The sequence below is a fragment of the Narcine bancroftii genome, chromosome 7 (genome assembly GCF_036971445.1).
Source record: "Narcine bancroftii isolate sNarBan1 chromosome 7, sNarBan1.hap1, whole genome shotgun sequence".
Classification (NCBI taxonomy): Eukaryota; Metazoa; Chordata; class Chondrichthyes; order Torpediniformes; family Narcinidae; genus Narcine; species Narcine bancroftii.
In genome coordinates, this window is record NC_091475.1 from 159,888,616 (window position 1) to 159,908,949 (window position 20,334).

Sequence of the window (20,334 nt, forward strand, 5' to 3'; positions counted from 1 at the left end):
ATTAAGCAGGAAAGGCACAACCCAGACCATTGGTTATGTGAGTTCACTTAAATCTAAAAGGCTGAACTGAAGAAAAGTATTTGAGAGTATAAATAGAAAAAATGTACTTTATATATCATGTGCTACTGATTTTTTTCAAATATAGTTTCCTGCTGTTACAATCTATAAAGTGGACCAGCTTATGGACCAGGAAACTGGGTAACAAATGGACTATACTTCAACGAGAGGCAAATGTGTCAACAGTGAAGAGGAATTGGTTCAGCCCAGTTTCATCATTTGCAGATGAATAAATTGAGGTTGGCGTTTATTGCAGGCTCACAATCTGATGGAGATTTTTTTTTTCCATTTTCCCAAGACATCCAAGTTCACTGTTTCAGATGCTCTCTGTGTCAGTGAAAAGGGTTCTGGGCTTTCCTTATGCTGGGGCTGTACAGTATGTTACGCATATTCAGTTGAATTTCCAGCATTGGACAATTTGATCCAGAAGTCAGGGGTGGTAGTGAAAGCAGGTAAAATAGGGACATTCAAAAGACCCTTTGATAGTTACATGAGTGTAAGAAAAATAAAGGGTATGGGCGTGAGGTAGGGAAAAATTAAATTGTGTGGAGTAGGCTTACATAGGTTGGCTGAAGGGCCTGCACTGTGCTTTAATGTTCTATGCTCTAAATCAATGGAATTATTATAGAATTATATTAATTGTGAAGAAAAATATTTTCATGTACTTGGTCATATTCTTTCTCTCAGCAGTATATGCATTTCTAAACCTTTATGTACATTTCTAGTTGCAAAATGCTGGGCAGTTATAATCATTCAGCTATGTCCATCTGTAGAGTTTGGACGTGTAGTGTAAAATGGGGCAGAGGCCTCAATTTTTATGTTAAATTTCCAATGGTGAGTCTCCAAGAAACAAATACATTAGATTTTAATGAAGATTTCTTGGATGGATCAGCATTGTACTCACTTCTCCCAAGTTTTCCCATTTCTTTTCCATTTAAGGTGATGCCATTTAAGGGTGAGTTATGGCTCTTGACACGGTTAAGACTCAAATCGCATTGTGACTCCAGTACCACATAAATAGTTGGTTGGACTGCTTCCCTGCTCCAGTTTTCAGGATGGTGGAACTCTTTTGAACTGAAGCTGCTAATGTGTCATGATTGGAACTCAGAATTGTGCCCACGGGCCAATAGGCTTTGAGTTCTTGAAACCAATGTGTTGCCATGCCCCCTCCATACGATGGTGGCTCATCCTCCCCATCGACTGGTAACAAACACAACACATGCACATACATATACAGACAAACATATTCACATGCAGAGATATTTGTACCCTGTCATATGTGCACACTCGTGCACTCCCCAAAGACACACAGGCATGGAAGTTCTGGCAACGTTTCTGAAGAAAATTGACCTCCGCACCTTTGAATATGTGATCAGGATATGGAAGAAAGTTTTCCTTGATATTAGTCCTTTTCCAGACCATAATCCTTTTGGATTTGCAACAACAGCATTATTCTGATGGATCTCTATTGTTTTCGGGAGTCTCCTTTGTTCGTTGTAAAGGATTAAAGTAGTCTCATCTTCATAAAATAAACAATGGGATAACCAATGAGAAGCTGGAAGAACTCAGCAGGTCAGGCAGCATCCATGGGGAGAAATGCTCAGTCAATGTTCTGGTTCAAGACCCTGCATCAGGATTTATAGTGTGAAAGGTAAGTTGGAACTGCCAAGAAACAGGAGATGTGGGAGGTGACAGGGTGTGAAGCTAAACTTAGGAGTGTTCTGGTCAGAATCCGTGCTTCTGAGACTAATGCGCAAGATGACATTGTGTGAGACACTTGTATGCTAAATGACTGGGAATATAATGGTAGACACCAGTCCCAGTGGGTTGTGAGTAACATTAATCCATCCAGCTAGGTGCCAGTATTCATGTGGGGGTTTTATTATCTGAGTCTTGAACAAATAATATGAAATCAGGAAAACTGGAGAAGGATTTTCAATTAAATGAACTTCCCCAACAAAATTAATAGTGTATGTCTTTCAAAATCAAACTAAAACATCAGTAAATTTAATCAGTATTGTGCAGATATAGATATCTATAGCTTTGAAATTTTACATATCTCTATTAGCAACAGTAAATACACAACTAATAGATAACACAGAATGATTTTTAAAAAGATATTTGCATTAATTTGCAATCAGGGTTCTCATTTATTTTCCTTTGGCTGACTTCACATTGTTTTTGCTTTTACGTTGTCTGCAACTTACAAATATCATCTATTATCTCTGATAATCTTTGAAATCATAGTTTTATCTAAACTGTGTGATCGGCTTTGAGTTCTTGAAACCAATGTGTTGCCATGCTCCATCTATACGATGGTGGCTCATCCTCCCCATCGACTGGTAACAAACACAACACATATGCACATACATACACAGACAAACATATTCACATGCAGAGATATTTGTACCCTGTCATATGTGCACACTCGTGCACTCCCCAAAGACACACGGGCATGGAAGTTCTGTGAATTTCTCAGTCAATAGAATGAAATTTATGCAAGCTGGGGTCAAATTGTGACTTTTAATATCATTACTTTGGCATTTAACCTGATATAATAAATATAACACGAGGGAAGAAATATTGCTGGAAAAAAGTCCACTTTTTTTTTCCAAATATTACCTGAATATTGAAGAGATTTTGGCCCTCATTGAAGTCTTTCATTGTGGAACCTCTGAATATAAAGTGAGCTACTCTTAAACTTAGCCCTATTCTGCTTGTTGAATTAAATTCTGAAGGAACAAACATTTTGGGAATGCTTCACAGATGTGACATATCCTTCCTTAGCCACACATTGATCATATAGTTGACAGGGGTGAAGTTATTTCACATGTATATTGCAAGAATCCACATTAACAACTGCTTCTGCAGGTCATTAAGAATTAACCATGTCAGTATAAATCAAGTGGCTGGTTCCATAACAATAATATTCATGAGTTCCTTCCCAGAATATCTTGTAAATCATTTCATCCACCGAGATGATAAATCTGAACACTGTCCACATCTGCCATAGGAACACTGTCATGCAAGTTGTCTGTCTGTAAGATCATAAGAGATGGCAGAAGGAGTAGGCCATCTGGCCCATCAAGTCTGCTCTGCTATTCAGTAAGATCATGGCTGATCAGGCCATGGACTCGACTCCACTTAACTGCTTTCTATCCATAGCCCTTAATGCTCCTACTATGCACAAATCTATCTAATGGTGCTTTAAATATACTTAATGAGGCAGTTTCTACTGCTTCCTCAAGCTGAAAATTCCACACTCTACTCTCTGGGAAAAGCAGTTCCCCTTCAGCACCATCCCAGATCCACTCCCCCAAATCTTGAGGGTATTTCCCTAGACTGATTATGGACTAACTGGCCTCTGTAAAGTAGTCCCCAGCAAAAACAGAACAGAAATATAAAAATGCTTGCTGTATTTTAGACTGCAGAAAGCTCACATCACTATCAATAAGTCTTTTGTGTGCTTCATGAGAATTGTCACACCTAACAAAAGTGGACACATCCAGCACATTTTCAGGTTGATGAAATATTTCTCTGGGGCTCCACTGAAGAGTTTTCCAGTGATAAATTTATCTGCATTGATAGAATGTGAACAAGTAAACCCGATTTGTAAAGAGATGCAATATTTTCTTCAATTATAACCTGGATGAGTATTGACACAATCTGTTTTAATCTTCCTTGCAGATTATCCCTTGCAGCTAATTATTGATGTTGAGAAGTTACTCGAGCAAACTATGGATATAAAAGAACGGAAACCCTACCGGTCTTTAACTAAAAGCAGACATGAGAAAGAGCGACGCTACACCAGTTCTTCAGTGGAAAGCGAAGATGTCAAAATGCCTCACAAATCCTACAGCTCCAGTGAAACGCTCAAAGCCTATGATCAGGAGCCGAGGTTGGTCTATAGTAGCCGTGTCAAAGAAGTAATTCACCAGGAATCGGATGAATATTGCAGACCAGGTATTTTGACCTTTTTACAATTATGTTTATTGCAAAGTGCAAGTATAAAAATTGAAACCAACCAGTTCAGAGGAACAATGCCAATTACAAGAATCAAGAAAATGTATAAAATATATTTATAATTTGTACTGGAAGGAGATATTCCTCTGCATCTCTGGGTCTCTCAGATGAAAATTACATGGTAGATACACCATAATCAGAAGATCTCTTTCATTTTGATCATCATGTATCCATTATATGAACAAGCAATTTCTCTGCATTCCTGACTAATTTACAGAGGTGAAAAGATTCCAAGTAGGACAAAAGGGTAAAAATGTGTAAAAGAGGTTTAAATGGAAAGAAGAAAATATCAGAGGATAGATGCACATTGACTGCAAGATCAGTCCCCATTGGTGGAAGAAAATGAATGGAAACTGGAGCAAAAGAAGGTCTGAAAACAATGCAGTGCAAGGACACAACAGGACTGGGAGCAAAGAGTATGCAGAAAAGACGCAGAATTAAATTTGTATGTTAAGATTGATTATGAGTAATTTGATGAGATGATCAGGGAGAGATCAAGAATTCAGGATGTTTTAGTAGTGTAAGAGAGGCAAGACTGAAAAATGGTACTCGAGTACAAAATTCAAGGGGCATATCAAGATTAATATAGATTTTTGCAGAGATGTTATAAGAAAAAGTACAGTCAGAGGTTGTATGGGATCTTTAAAAATAGATGGAGGTAATACTTCAAATGAAAATATTTATTAATGGCCATGTGATAAAAGACCCTATATCTAAGTTTGCCTTTGACACAAAGATTGGTAGCATAGTCAGTAGTGTGGATTGGAGCATAAAATTGAAAAGAGACATTGATGGATTGAATGAATGGGTAAATCTGTCACAGATGGATTTCAAGACAGGTAATTATGAGGTCATCCATTGTGGATAAAAGTGGATCCAGCAAGTATTTTTTAATGGCAAAAAGCGAGGAATAATAACATGTGTGGAAAGATCACGCATTTGAGGTAGTTCAGGTCAATAATCTGAAGCGATGTCCATATTATTAGGTAGGTCAAATTTGAAAGTGAAGGAACTTTTTTTTCTACATCTATTCAAAGCTCGAGTTAAACAATATTTGGAGTACCATTGACAGTTCTGAGCATATTTCCTTTGGAAGGATATATTTATTGATCTTGGAAGGAAATTAATATTTTTTAAAATGTAAAAGAGTAACAGGCCCCTCTGGCCCACAGGGCTGTGTCATCCAAGCATACCCAATTGATCTACAAACACCAGTACATTTTGAAGGGTGGAATGAAACCGGAGCACCCATATGAAACCCACACAGATAGAGGAAGAACGTCCAAACTGGATTCGAACTCAGATTGCTGGTGCTGTAATAGCATCGCTCTAGCCACTACACTGACCATTGCTGCCCAACTACTCTAACCGTGCTGTCCAATATAATGCAAATTCATCTGAAAATAATCTACACTTCCATTCCCTGGTATATAGAAAGTTGAACCATCAATTAATTGAGGATTTAACAATATTGATAGGAAATCACGGGAAATATGGAAATATTTCATTGGTGAGAAACTTTAGCATACTGGACTTCAGAAATAAGCTCTCAGAAGAAAAAAAAATAATCTCATGTCAGAGGAATGTGGAAGATTGTGGAAGTTCCACAAGAACTAATGATTTGAACTCAACTCATAATATTATGGTTAATGTTGAAAATCCTTTGCTATCTAATGCTGTAAAAAGATAGGGAGCAAACACATTGGAATGAAGGACATATTTAATGGAAGGTTTGAGGGCCTGATAGGCCTGAACCTGGCCTGTGTTCTCATGAAAGAAATGGTAGAGCTAACAGAGCATATGTGAGGTAAGATTTATCATAAGAAAACATGATGGAAAAGAGAAGGAGGTATATACACCAATCTTAAATTTAGTACATATTATAGATTGTATCCATGACCATAAATGTTCTATTTTGATTTTCCATTCTGGTTACATGGAGGAGTACATTTATTTAAATGTGTCATTTTGATGCAGGCCAGTAACAGAATATTGTCAAATATTAGAACCATTTTAAAACCTCCAATTTAAACAACTTTAAACAAAGCTGTTTTCATTCACACAGATTTATTTTTTGAAAAAAAGAGTAATTTGAAATCTGTTTGAAATTCAGTAAAAGACACTAAATAAAATTGAATTAAACTTTTATTCAAACAATAAACCAACAAAGCAATATCTGGAGACATTCAAACATCAATCAGAACAATGTATCTGAATTTCAAGCCCCCTGATAAATTAAATTAGATTCATAGCTGTGGTGGAAAACAGTCCTGTCTCAACATATGAACCTATCATATAATTCCAAGTCTTGGATTCTCCCCAGAGGAAGAACTTTGGATGGAAGGAAAAGATTGCAGAAAATGAACAATGCTTGCAAAATTTAATGCAAAAATTGATCTAGATTTTAAATCATCAGTTTATCAATGGGCTTAAAAACTGAAGAGGATCATTCTGCTCCTTTAGCTGACTTTGCTGTCATGTCATGAATGACTTCTGGCTTGCAGCATTTTGCATCTTTACTCAGAGTTGCTGGAGAATAATTAGTGGTGACAAAACAAAAATGTGCCTTCATAGTAATATGAGAATAGTTTAACTGAAAAGTTTCCACTTCAATTAAAAAAAATACAAATTTCAGGACTGCAGGAGGACATTGAACCTGTTTCTTTCCATGATGAGGAATGGTATTGACTCTTGGTCAGAAGGAATCACAAGATTTATTATGCTCTGAATCATTCATACAGTTTTTCTCTTCAATTTTCCAAGGACATTTTTTCCCTGCATAGACCTAATCAATATGCATTATATGTTCTAAATGGATTTTTATAATTTCCATAATGAAATGCCCTGAATCGCACACTATACACTTAATTATTGTTGAACAAATGTGAAAACAGATTCATCATAACTCTTTCATATTCAGTGCCCTCTTAATGAAATTCTGTTTACCTTTTAATAGTTCTAAAGCCATAGATTTTCAACTCAAGAACATTCCAGGAGGCTAATAACTTGTAAAGCTTTCAAACTGAACCTGAGCACCATGTATTCTACGGTGACCACAAATACTAATGTTATTTTTCAGTTTTATAGAAAATTTAAATTATATCAAGCAAAACTGATTAGTCTGCTCCATTAAAAAAAATCCTAATGATTTATTGGTTCCTCTTGTTGAGTTATGCCCTTTCATAAAGGGCTCATGGGACTCAGAATACAAAATCATTTTATCTCACAGCATTTATAGTAAATAAGTTTGATATCCAGTTGTTTGTGGCAGTCCTTTTTCTTCATAATTCATGAGAAATACTTCCCTGAGGTAACTGCTAAACTGAAGACTATGTCTGCTCATGCTCGCAGAGCATGCTAAAACAAAATGAAATTTGATGTTTCAGCATGTCAGCATATTTAACCTGATCCATTTGTTCAAAAGGACACGGCACTGTAGACAAATCATTAAGTGGCGGTTTCTTTTTTTGGAGCCTTTGCAGAATATAAATATTTGGTGCCTTGCATTAACCAGCTCTGTATCTTCTCATGGTTTATATTCAGTGTCCATCTTGAAGAAGGCTTTGTTTGTAGCCAGCTAATATTTATTTTATCCAAGGGACCATATCTGTCACAGCTAATTTAGGAGACAGGGAGATGAAGAATGTGAGAAAGATTGAAAGATTTATTTTTGTTCCTTTTCTTTAACAAACACATTTATCTCTGTTCAAAAATATTCTCTCTCTATTCTTCTTGAAATGTATATTAATATTGAGGTCTGCATTTATTAGGACAGTTGGAATATAATAAACTGAACTGATGCAAGATTGACATGACTATATTTTTACTGGAGAATTATTTTGCTGGTGTTAGAAGTATGATATCTTTCGACTAATTAACTTAAATACATTATCTGCGGAATATCTCTCCTTAATAAAACCTGTCTGATCTATATGAATCAACTTTGTTAAGTACTGTGCCAGCCTATTAGCCAAAATCGTAGTCCAAAGTTTATAATCAACATTCAATAACAAAATTGGTGTATAAGATCCAAGATTCAAAGGATCTTTATCTTTTTTTAAGAATCACCATAATAATAGCTTGTGAAAACTATTCCAGTACAGATTGTGCTTTCAAAACTTGTTGTACAACTTCACCAAATGCTGAAAGCAATAAATTTTGAAATTTCTTTTAAAAATTCCACAGTAAACCCATCTTCTTCTGGAGATTTACCAGTCGGCATTGAATTCAAAATGGACTTAATCTCTTTCAAATCAGTTGGTTTCTCCAATTGTTCCCTAGTCCAATCATTCAATATGGGTACCTGCAATCTATTTTTTTAAAAAAACCTCTATTTTATCATCATCTTGTCACATTTCAGAAGTATATAATTTTTTATAAAATTCTTTAAACTGTTCATTAATATCTTTTAGGTCTATAAGAAGCTTTAGAATTTTTCTTAACTGCCTTTACGATTCTAGACATTTGTTCAGATTTTAATTGCAATACCAAAACTTTATGCGCTTTTTCCCCTAACTCATAATATTTCTGTTTCGATCTTTGTAATAAACGTTCAACCCTATAAGTTTGTAATGCATTATATTTTAATTTCATAGAATCCAGATTAGCTTTTTTTCTCCTTACTTAATTTACCCTTCTATAACTCTTTTTTTCAAAACACTAATGTCTTTTTCCAACTTATCTACTTCCACTAAGTATTGTTTTTTCAACTTAAATGTAAAACTAATTATTTGACCCCTTAAGAAAGCTTTTAAAGCATCCCACAATACAAACTTAATATTCAAAAATGTCAATAAAAATGTTGAATTTGTTCATTAATAAATTTACAAAACTCATCATTTTTCAACAACAAAGAATTAAATCTCCAGTGATAAGAAGAAACTATCTTATCTGTTCCTGCATATGTTAATAACAGATTGAAGACTACAGAGAGCTACTAAAATTTTTGCTGCAATGTTCAAACTGATATCTCTGAAAAAAATCATTATTTGAGAGATGTATACTGTAATTAATGTGAAACAGCCGAAGGAAGAGAGACACTGAAATGAGGATTGTCACATTGCTGGCTGATCCTTGCTGCTCTGCAATTAGTTTTGTGAAATTGGTATCATGCCCATCTGTGGTTTTCTGATATTTTTTGCATTTGCTCATCAATAGTCTGTCAAGAAAAACACTGCATAATTTTAGAGTTCTGAATAGATATTCTATTAGGCCCTTTGGTCTGAGTCTATGGTGACCATCAACCACCAATTTGCATCAATCCGACAATAATCCTTTTTTTTTTCTTCGCCTCACTCATCAACTCCCTCCAGATTCTGCTACTCACTGACAAACTAGATGTCAGTTGATCTTATCAACCCACATGCTTTTGAGATGTCTGAGAAAACCAGAGAGAAAACGCAGTCACAGTAAGAATGGGCATACCTCACACAAACAACATTGAACCCGGATCACTGGCTCTGGTAGTCAGTGGCTCTACTCGCTGGACCACTTTGTTGTCAGAACTCTCAGCACACCTTATTGACATGGTAACTGTTAATTGTAGTCATAGGACCATAGAACACCACTGAACAGAAACAAGACTTTCAATCCTCCTCATCTGTGCTGAACTAAAATTCTGCCCCTGGACCATATGCTTCCAAACCTTTCCCATCTTGTCCACACTGTCAACAATGAGTCTGGATTTATCAATTCACCTGGCAGCTCCTTCCACACTCCTACCACTCTGCGTGAAAATGTTCACCCTGATTTTCGCTTTAAATCTATCCCCTTTCACCCTTAACCTCAAGTTGTTAACTCTAAGCCTGCTTCCATTTATTCAATCCATACCCATCATCATTTAAATTTTGTTGCCTTGAAGGAACAGTTCAAAACGTGTTGTCTCATTGCTACTGATCTGTTGTGAGAGCTAGTTCAAAATTCCTATTTGTTTCCTATTTTCTCTCGCAATCCTGTCATATTTTCCCACATTTTATTTCCCTTGTTGCACCTAATTTAACTATTTTAATTGCTGCCTATTCTCTATTTGTTTTTAGTTCTTCTATCCAATTTGTTAATGAGATGGCTTGCTCGTCCCATTTTTCAGTCTCGTCCTAGGAATGAATCTAGGTGCCAATATTTCAGATATTCAGCAGCTTTGATGTAAAAAGTGTTTTAATTCTTAATTGTGCAATTGTAAATTTAACTAACAGAGCAAGCATGCTTCACTGAAATGTGACCTAATGTTTATGGATTTGATTTGGAAATTTTAAAATATGGCAATTTAGTAAATTGCAGCTTGTTTCCTCATTCTACCATGCTTCAGTTATACAGCTGCATGGACTTCAATTGAATCAAATTTCATAATCTGTGGGCAAATTGCAGAATTTTGCATTACAAGCCATGAAAGATTTAATTGATGCATATCTTTGACTCAGAGGCACAAGGGAGCGCAGATGCTGGAATCTGGAGCAAAAAAAAAAGAAATTCCAGAGAAACACAAAAATTGCAGATGCTGGATCTTGAACTGGACGAAGAGAAGTTGGAAGAATCTGATGGCCAGGTTGCATCCATGGATAGACACATTCTATTCATGGATACTGCCTAACCTAGTGAGTTCCTACAGCTTCATTTTGTTCATTGTTGGAAGAACTCAGCATGGCAAGCACAAATGTTTACAGTACTGCAGGATTTCAACCCAAAACCTCGACTAGCTCTTTCCCTCCACAGATGCTGCCTGACCTGCTGAGTTCCTCCAGTAGATTGCTTTCTCCTCTATATCTTTAACTCTCTTAGTTCATTGACATGACATTCACTCTCATATAATCTCTGGCACATTTTATTTTGATGTTTCCATCCAAATTGTGTTCAAAGGTATCCCAGAAACCATTGGTGAAAGAACCTTTTATCAAATAACTCTCATTGGTGTCCTGAGCCTTTTCTCTTTAACCATTAGCCTATCAATGGAACATGGTCTCAAATGTAATTTGATCAATATGGAGTTGTGGTCAAGTGCAAAGTTTATTTTTATCATAGTGCTGTTCAATTCATAGATAGTTTCCCAGGGAAGTTGCTTCAAAACTGTGCCATCTTGTCTTGGGTGACAGACAAATCACTTTCTCTCCTCTGAGCTTCAGGTCCTGCACCATTTTCAATCTAAGACGACATGCCAACAGCTACTTTAAGGCATTGAAAGAATCAACTTTAGTTGTACAAGTACTGTACTTTGAGATCTAAACAAATCTCTTTAATTCTTTGCTGCTTTAACCAAACTTTTTTTTCCCCCAATTCTTGCCTCTTGGTATTTTTCAATAAGAATGCTGTTGTTCCATTTCTCAGCCCTGCTTTCTAATCTCGCTTAATGTTTCTGTGTCTGATCAGCCTACTGTTGATATCTTTTTTAAAATGTGTTGATGGTCATAGGTATATTTGTTCTCTCCTTTATTTGCACTTCCCAACTGTTGAAATGTAATGTGACCAGAATTGATTGCCAACCTGATTTTTTTGATGCACCCTCTTTTCTGCCGCATGACTCCACTCTGAGGTTGCATTTTATGGTGGTATTTTCCAGACCCTTTAAACCAAGGCAGGCTTTGAAGATCTCCTTGTAAATCAAACTTTTTTAAATGCACTGAAGTTTGTAAACGAGGCATTATTCACAAGCTTTGATATATTGACAAACTATTTTGACAAGAAAATCTGGTGATTGTTGGATATGAACTGTACGTAAGAAACCTATTATATTTTCATTCTTTGCTTTAGCAATATGGTAACACATTTCATTTTACTCTTTAATATCCTACAAGTTGAAATTTTGTGTGCTGCATTGTATAGTTTTATATTTTATATACACACACACACACACACACACACACACACACACACACACACACACGCACGCACCTCTACATATGCGTGCACACATAAATAAATGTGTGTATATACAGTATAACATTATATTATAGCTAACTGCTATAAAGAAACACACACACTTGGAGATTAAGCTCTGAGATTTATTGAGGCTAAAAAGGCTCCTTTTATACTGTTGGAGTTCCCACTGTTTGATTGGCTGACATCAGCTACATGGATAACAATAGTGGGTGAGAACATTCTTGCATGCGAATACCCTTCTTCCTCAGCCTGTTATTGATCTGTTAGCTGGGCAGGCTGGGCAACTTGGCCAGTGCCATTTTAAGGCTGCTGGTCTTGTACTGCTCCAGCTTTCAACCACGTCAGTTCGCTATGTTAAGGGACGTGTTACACTGTGTTATGCTGCTGTTGACTACTGTGCGTGTCGGCTCAATCTCCGCGGTGGCGGGCCACCACAATATCTAAAATTTCTTCCAACTTTGACCTCTTCTTATTCTATTGAATCCTACTTGTGAATTATCAACACTGCCTCACTGGAGGTTTTAACATCTAACCTCCTGTCTCTACACATCTCTCCCATTTGATCATTGTTACTGAACCTTTACAAACTATAATTGCCAAATGTTTACACTTTTGTGTTCCTTTGCCTACCTTCAGTAGAAAATGTCAAATTATGTTTCATGGTGTAAAGATTCACCATAGGTTTTTTTTTAATTCATGCTGTTATCTCTGGTATTTGGGTTAGGTGAGGATCTTTTCCCAAACAATAATTTTAATTATCTAACTGAGAAAAATGTAAGTGTGTATGGAGACATTGCAATATTTTCTAATTTATTAAATATTGTGTTTCAGGAACAAATTTTTCTCTACATGAGTTGGGACTTACTGAAGCTACACCTCAGTTCACTGCTGGGTATCATACAGAAGTGGGTCTGTCACATCGTGGATATTCCCTGAGCACAGGCTCCGACGTTGACACAGAGACAGATGGAGTCACATCTCCCGATAATGCCATGAAACTTTGGGGGCGGAATATTAAGTCTTCACGCAGCTCCTGTGTATCAAGTCGAGCAAATTCTGCACTTACTCTTACCGACACAGAGCAAGAGAATACAGAAAATGGTAGGAAGCCAAAAACAAATTTCTATTCCCTGTTTTTGATTTGTAGTTGATTATTTCAAATTGCATTAGTATTTGATGACTTGGACAAGTAAATCACATAGGAAACTAGTTTTGCTATGGCCTATAAACTATTCCTTTAACATGGCACTGCACTAGGTTCCAAATTTGTTTTTTATTTGCTAAGTACTGTGATGTCAAATATGTCATCCAAAATCCTTACATATGATGTTGATTGCAATAAAAATAAAATGTCCCTTTGCTGTCCTCTCTCCTGGAAGAAAAACCAACAGAATTTTCTACTCTGTTTTCAAGATTTGTCCAATGTACATCATGTGCTAAAACTTTGAGTGAATGACCCATGCAATTTATTGCTCTAAGGCAGTTTTTAACAATAGGCTATTTGAATACTATATGCAATCTCCCAGTGTTTTTCTGTACTGAAGACATGGCAGTCCTTTCTCTTTCCATTTTGTTCCCTCCATCAGTATTATGTAAATACACTGCTTCTCCTTTTTGCTTACATTTATACCAATACAACTTTGTTGTTCAACCATCAAGAAAGCTTCTGAATCTGAATTCAGTCTTTCCAATGAATGCTTTTAAACAAATCATCAATCTACCTGCCCTTGTATTTGATCATCCTGTAATTCATTCAATACCCCAGACATTTTTCCTCTTGTAATTCTGATTCTGACTCGGTGTGTGTTTTTTTTTCTGTCGACTGTCATTGTGATATCTCTAGAAATCTGCTTTTTTAAAGCCATTGATGAAGAAATGTGCAAGATAGCAGGCACAAGGCATAGGCAAAGCAAAGGGTTATCCATCTGCTATCTGAACTTCTAGGACAAGAGATGGAGGCTAAATTTTGTTAAATCAAAGAATAAATTGGAAGAGGTGCAGAGGAGGTTCATTGGGATATTGCTGGGGCTGGAGAGTTTAAGTTATAGGCTGAGTAAGTCCCTGGAGTGCTGGAGGCTGAGGCTGCTTTTAAAAAAATCATGACAGATATGGATGAAGTGAATGCTCAAAATCCTTTCCCATGGTTGATGATTCTGGAACTAGAGGATATCAGTGATAGAGGAGATACTTAAGAGGGACCTGAGAGGCAAGTTTTTTTTACTCAGAGTAGTCTGGAATGAAGTACCAGAGGAAACAATAGAATTGGATACCCTTTTGATCTTCAAAGGACATTTGAATAAATATGTGGACAGGCAGTGTTCGGAACAATATGGAACAAATGCAGGCAAATGGGGTGAGCCCAGAATGTAATCTTAGTCAGCATGGGAAAGTTGGGCTCAAGGGCCTGTTCTGTGCTGTATGCCTTTATGATTGAAAGAGACTTAAATTGATAAATACATCCATGTACAATTACAGTTGAACATGTCATTACTTTTAAGAAGCTGTTGCCGCAGCCATTTAAGGGCAAGATGGGCAGATGGAACCAGGTGGGAGAGGGCACTGAGTGGGTAAAGTGTGTGGTAATAGGAGGATGGAACCAGGAGGGGGAGATGGACCAAAATGGTGATTAGGAACAAAAATGGGAGGACTGAGTTTGATTGGAAAGAACATCTCACATTCTGCCTGGAAGTTGCCAACCTAATGGTATGAACATTGAGCTTGGCGTTTTCAGGTAACCTTTACCCCCTTTGTTTTCTCTCTCCATTCCCTTTCCTGTGTCCTTCATATCCATTTTCACTCCTCTTCCCCTTCTTGTTCCATCCACATTCTACCCACACCCTTCATGCACCAGATCCCCTTCCCCATCAGGTTCCATCTGCCCATCTCTCCTTTACTGACTTCCTCGAACAGTTAGTCTGTTCCGGAGTATGAAATGTTGATCATAAGCCTCTTGAGTGAGACTCAAACCTGCATCCTTTTGACTTGGACTTGTTCTGAGAAAACAGAGGAGGAAAGGTGGCCAAGTCTCAATGCTCTGAGCTTTTGCAGTCAACATTCTGATTCAGCCCACTTGGACCATTCACAACCATCTGAGAGCATCTTCACTGACAATTAATTTTTAATGGAAACTGCATTGCCTGCAGGCAAAAGAAAACTGTAATTGCCATGGAATGTTTAAATCACTATTAAACAATGGAGTAATTGTATAGAAAAGAAGTGAATTAATTTCAATGTTGTAAAAATTATGCCCACTACCAAAATGACTGAATTTGAAATCTTGGCTTGTGCGGCAATTGCATTTCATGCACATTGAAAGTGGGAGCACCGCAGTGCTCAGCATGGGAAGGAAAAAGCAGCTAGAGCCAATGACCTTGTTGGCAGAACAGCAACACTACCTAAATTATGCATATATATTGAGGCATGTCTTATGAGGTCAAGATCAGTCCATTATCCCTAATTATTATCACTCTTGAATCAGGCTTATGCATGAATAACAGTAAGATAATGGTATATGTCCTGAGTGCTCACTCCTGTATCTGTGTCCCAGTGAAGTAAGTGTGCAGGAAATTCTGCATGTACCAGCAAAATCTGTGCTATTAACATGGATACATTTTTATCTGATGTTGAACAATGACCTGACCAATGCAAAATGGACAACATAATCTGATATTTTCATATACAAGATATCATTCTGGGGTATATTCGCATTCTCTTGAAAGTGCATTTGTGCAGAACAAAATATGGCTAAGATTTTGCAGAATAATGACTGTGGAATTATCAACATTCACTGAAATTATCCTCTCAGATAGGTGAAGGTTCGAGATTTTCACTGTGTGAATACAGAATGTCTGCTGCAAGCCAACTTAAACAAATTTGTGCTGGGTTTGCCATGCAGTTCCAGAACAGTGGACAAACTTAGGCTGTTAGGACAAAAATTCTGTGCTAAGTCACAGGAGTTCCTATTTGTATTCTCCCATTTTTTTTCTAAGTAATCCAAAGGTTGTAAAAGCCTGATTTTAATATGTTTAAATTTTTCTTTGTTTTCTGAATTTTGGAGCTTTTTTTCAACCTTTAAGCATTCTAAATGTTTGTATTTCTCTCATATGTTCTGAATGTATGAATTGATTATGTCTTTGATAGTTCTGGCGATGGCTGGAGACATAGCATTGTCAGCTCTTATTTTCTTTCATTTTGCGGAGAGGTCCAGTTAAGACCATTGCACGTAAAGCCTCTTTTACAATGTTAGGACCTTGTGACAAGCAAGTTCTTACTTCAGTGAATCCTACCAGTCTTATAGCCAAATTCCCACTGGGTGGATCGCTTAAGGTGGGTTAGATTTGATTTTGCCAAAGATACGGATCAGTGTTGTTTGTTCTCTGCTAACTGGAATGTCAACCCTATAATTGTTCTGATGTGTTCATGGGTGACATGAAGGATTGTGGTAAACAGGTTGTAGTTTTTTTTACAACCAGTGAGAAAGCATTTTTCCATGAACTCAGTTCAATTTTTGATGGAGTATGAAATTGATAGCACCTTCAATGTTCACAATTCTGTAGTTGTTTTTTAACCTCTGCTGTGGTTTCACATTTCCCTTTTACATGAGCATACTAAGAAAGGATAGAGGAAAAATTTCACATTGCAATGTAGGTAATTTTTAAAAAAAATTATTGAGTCCTAATATCCCTCTAATCTAACCTACTTTTTCACCATTGCAAACATTAATTTTGACATTAATTCATGCTGATCAGTGATCATTTTCTTAAGAAAATCTTCATTCCTGGGATTATCTGAAATTAAAAAAACAATGTGGTGAATTAGTTAAGCAAACCTCTCCACCTCCACCAGAAGCTCCCTCTTCACCTCTGTATTTCTTGTTTTCTCACTCTTTCTCTGTCACAGTGTTTTAACTTGTGCTGAATTTCAAAAATCAAACCAGAGGCCATGGTTTGAGATTGCAGGGGGAAAATTATAAGGGGAACATGAGGGGAAATTTCTTCACGCAAAGGGTGGTTGAAGCAAGGACGTTATTTACATTTAAGGAAAGACTGGATAATTACATGGAGGGGAGAGGATTGGAGGGGTATGGACCAGGTGCTGGTAGGTGGGACTAGGAGGGTGGGGATTTGGTCCGGCATGGACTAGTAGGGCCAAACTAGCCTGTTCTGTGCTGTATATGGTTATATGATAAATGGGAATGTATCAGGATACTTGTATAAATTGTTGTGATGTAGATAATATGCATGTATGGATCTGGTTGGCATCCCTGTAGATGAGCACAATATTCAGTGTCAGGGAGAGATGTGAGGAAAGTTTAGGGGAGACATCAGTTGTGGGTGCCTGGAATGCCTTTCCAGTGGGGGAGGGGGGCAGAGACTGAAACATTAGGCACATGAATGAAAGAAAAATAAAAGGTTACAAGGAAGGATTCTGTTTCCTTTTGGTAGGAATATCAATGTCAACACAACATTGAGGGCCGAAGGGCTTGTATTGTGCTATAGTGTTTTATGTTAAAGCGTCTTTTGATTATTATTTGGCCAAGTATAAGGAATACTGTCCAATGTTTGAAGTAATGGTGTGGCACATGCTAAATATTTACCTGTACAGCTTCAAAAAGAATCTTAAAAAATTGAAGTCAGCAGAAGGTAGATTTAAGTTGATGGAAAATGTAAATTTTGAGATATGGTGGAGGAAGGCTGATATAAATTACTTTATGTTGGGAGCGATTTTTTTTTAAATTTTCACATTGTGAACCATATCAATCAAAATACATACAAACATTTCCCTCTTAAATATACACAGAGGCATTTTCACCCCCTTTTCCCCCCCCCACCTTCCCTCCCCCCTTCCCACCCCCCTCCAAACCCATTTTAATGTTCAACATATACAATACAATAAAACCATTAAACAACGTCACCACACGATGAAAATGAACAAGAAAATAGTTTCATCTACTTTTGCACACTGGATCAAGTCATTTTGTCCTCTCATCATTTTAGAAGTTGGCGGTCCGAGGCAAGCCCTCTCTGTTATGTTCCATGTACGGTTCCCAAATTTGTTCAAATAATGTGACTTTATTTTTAATTTTTTTAATTATGTTATTTTTTCCAATGGAATACATTTATTCATTTCCATGTACCATTGCTGTACTCTCAGGCTCTCTTCTGATTTCCAAGTTGACATTATACATTTTTTGCTACAGCTAATGCTATCATAATAAATCTTTTTTGTGCTCCATCCAGTTTGAGGCCTAATTCTTTACTTCTTATATCACTTAGAAGAAAGATCTCTGGGTTTTTTGGTATGTTGCTTTTCGTGATTTTATTTAATACCTGATTTAGATCTTCCCAAAACTTTTTCACTTTCTCACATGCCCAAATTGCATGTACTGTTGTTCACATTTCCTTCTTACAACGAAAACATCTATCTGATAATGTTAGATCCCTTTTTTTAAAAACTTTTGGGGCGTGATATATAACCTGTGTAACCAATTACATTGTATCATGCGTAATCTCGTGTTAATTATATTCTTCATAGTTCCAGAGCATAACTTTTCCCATATTTCATTTTTTATCTTTGTTTCAATCTTTTTTTCCCACTTTTGTTTGGGTTTGTAGCTTATTTCATCATTTTCCTTCTCTTGCAGCTTAATATACATGTTTGATATAAATCTTTTTATTATTGTTGTTTCTGTAATCACATATTCAAAGCTGCTTCCTTCTGGTAATCTCAGTCTGCTTCCCAATTTGTCCTTTAAGTAGACTTTCAATTGATGTTATGCAAGCATTGTACCATGAGTTATTCCATATTCGTACTTCATTTTTTTAAAATGTTGATAAATTATTTCCCAAAAAACAATTTTCTATTCTTTTAATTCCTTTACTCTCTCATCCTCTGAAGGAAAAGTTAACTATTGTAAAAGGGATTCGCTGATTTTGCGTCAATAATAATTTTGGTAGTTGGTAATTTGTTTTTTTCCTTTCCAAGTGAATCTTCTTCCATATATTGAGTAAATGATGCAGAACTGGTTAACTTTTATATTGCACCAGCTTTTCATCCCACTTATATAAAGTATATGTTCTGGTACCTTCTCCCCTATTTTATCTAGCTCTGTCTTAGTCCAATCTGGTTTTTCCCTTGTCTGATAAAAATCTGATAAATACCTTAATTGTGCTGCTCTATAATAATTTTTAAAGTTTGGTAACTGCAAACCACCTTGTTTGTACCACTCTGTTAATTTATCTAACGCTATCCTCGGTTTCCCCCTTTCCATAGGAACTTCCTTATTATTCTCTTTATTTCATAGAAGAATTTCTCTGTTAATGTAATTGGTAATGATTGAAATAGGTATTGTATCCTTGGGAAGACATTCATTTTAATGCAATTTACCCTCCCTATCAATGTTAGTGGCAATTCTTTCCAATGTTCTAAGTCTTCCTGCAATTTCTTCATTAATGGCTGATAATTTAATTTGTATAGGTGGCTTAAATTATTATTAAATCTAATACCTAGGTATCGGATTGCTTGTGTTTGCCATTTAAATGGTGATTCTTTTTTAAATTCTGTATAATCCGCATTACTCATTGGCATCACTTCACTTTTATTTGTGTTGATCTTGTACCCCGATATTTCTCCATATTCCTTCAATTTCTTATGTAGTTCTTTTATTGATATTTCTGGTTCTGTTAAGTACACTATGATGTCATCTGCAAATAAACTGATTTTATACTCCTTCTCCTATATTTTTATCACTTTTATTTTATTTTCTGTTCTTATCAGTTCTGCCAATGGTTCTATTGCTAAAGCGAACAGTGAGGGAGATAATGGACATCCCTGTCTAGTTGACCTACTTAATGTAAATTGGTTTGATACATATCCATTTACTGTCACTTTCTCCAATGGTCCATTATATAATGCATTAATCTAATTAATATATTTTTCTGGTTGGTTGAACCTCTGTAATACTTTGAATAAATAATTCCATTCTACCCTGTCAAAGGCTTTTTCTGCATCTAAAGCAACAGCCACTGTTGGTATCTTATTTCCTTGAACTGCATGAATTAAATTAATGAAATTACAGACATTATCCACTGTTTGACTTTTCTTAAATCCAGTTTGATCTTGTTTTACTATTTTTAGTACACAGTCAGCCAATCTGTTTTCTAATAATTTTGCTATTATAATCTGAATTAAGTCGAGATATAGGTCTATTTGATGCTGGTATTAGTGGATCCTTCCTCGTCTTTGGTATTACTGTAATTATTGCTGTCTTACATGAATCTGGCAAGTTTTGTGTTTCTTCTATCTGGTTCATTACTTCCAGGAGAGGAGGAATTAATAACTCTTTAAATGTTTTATAGAATTCTATTGAGAATCCATCCTCTCCAG

At 36.3% G+C, this 20,334-nt stretch overlaps 1 protein-coding gene across 1 annotated transcript; it reads left to right on the forward strand.

The window, feature by feature from the left end:
- The first annotated feature begins 3,794 nt into the window (after positions 1-3,794).
- Positions 3,795-16,160, forward strand: LOC138740057 (teneurin-4-like). The gene is made up of 3 exons (XM_069892489.1): positions 3,795-4,020; positions 12,781-13,050; positions 16,090-16,160. The coding sequence occupies exons 1-3, from the start codon at positions 3,795-3,797 to the stop codon at positions 16,158-16,160; spliced, it is 567 nt and encodes a 188-aa protein (XP_069748590.1).
- The last annotated feature ends 4,174 nt before the right edge of the window (positions 16,161-20,334 follow it).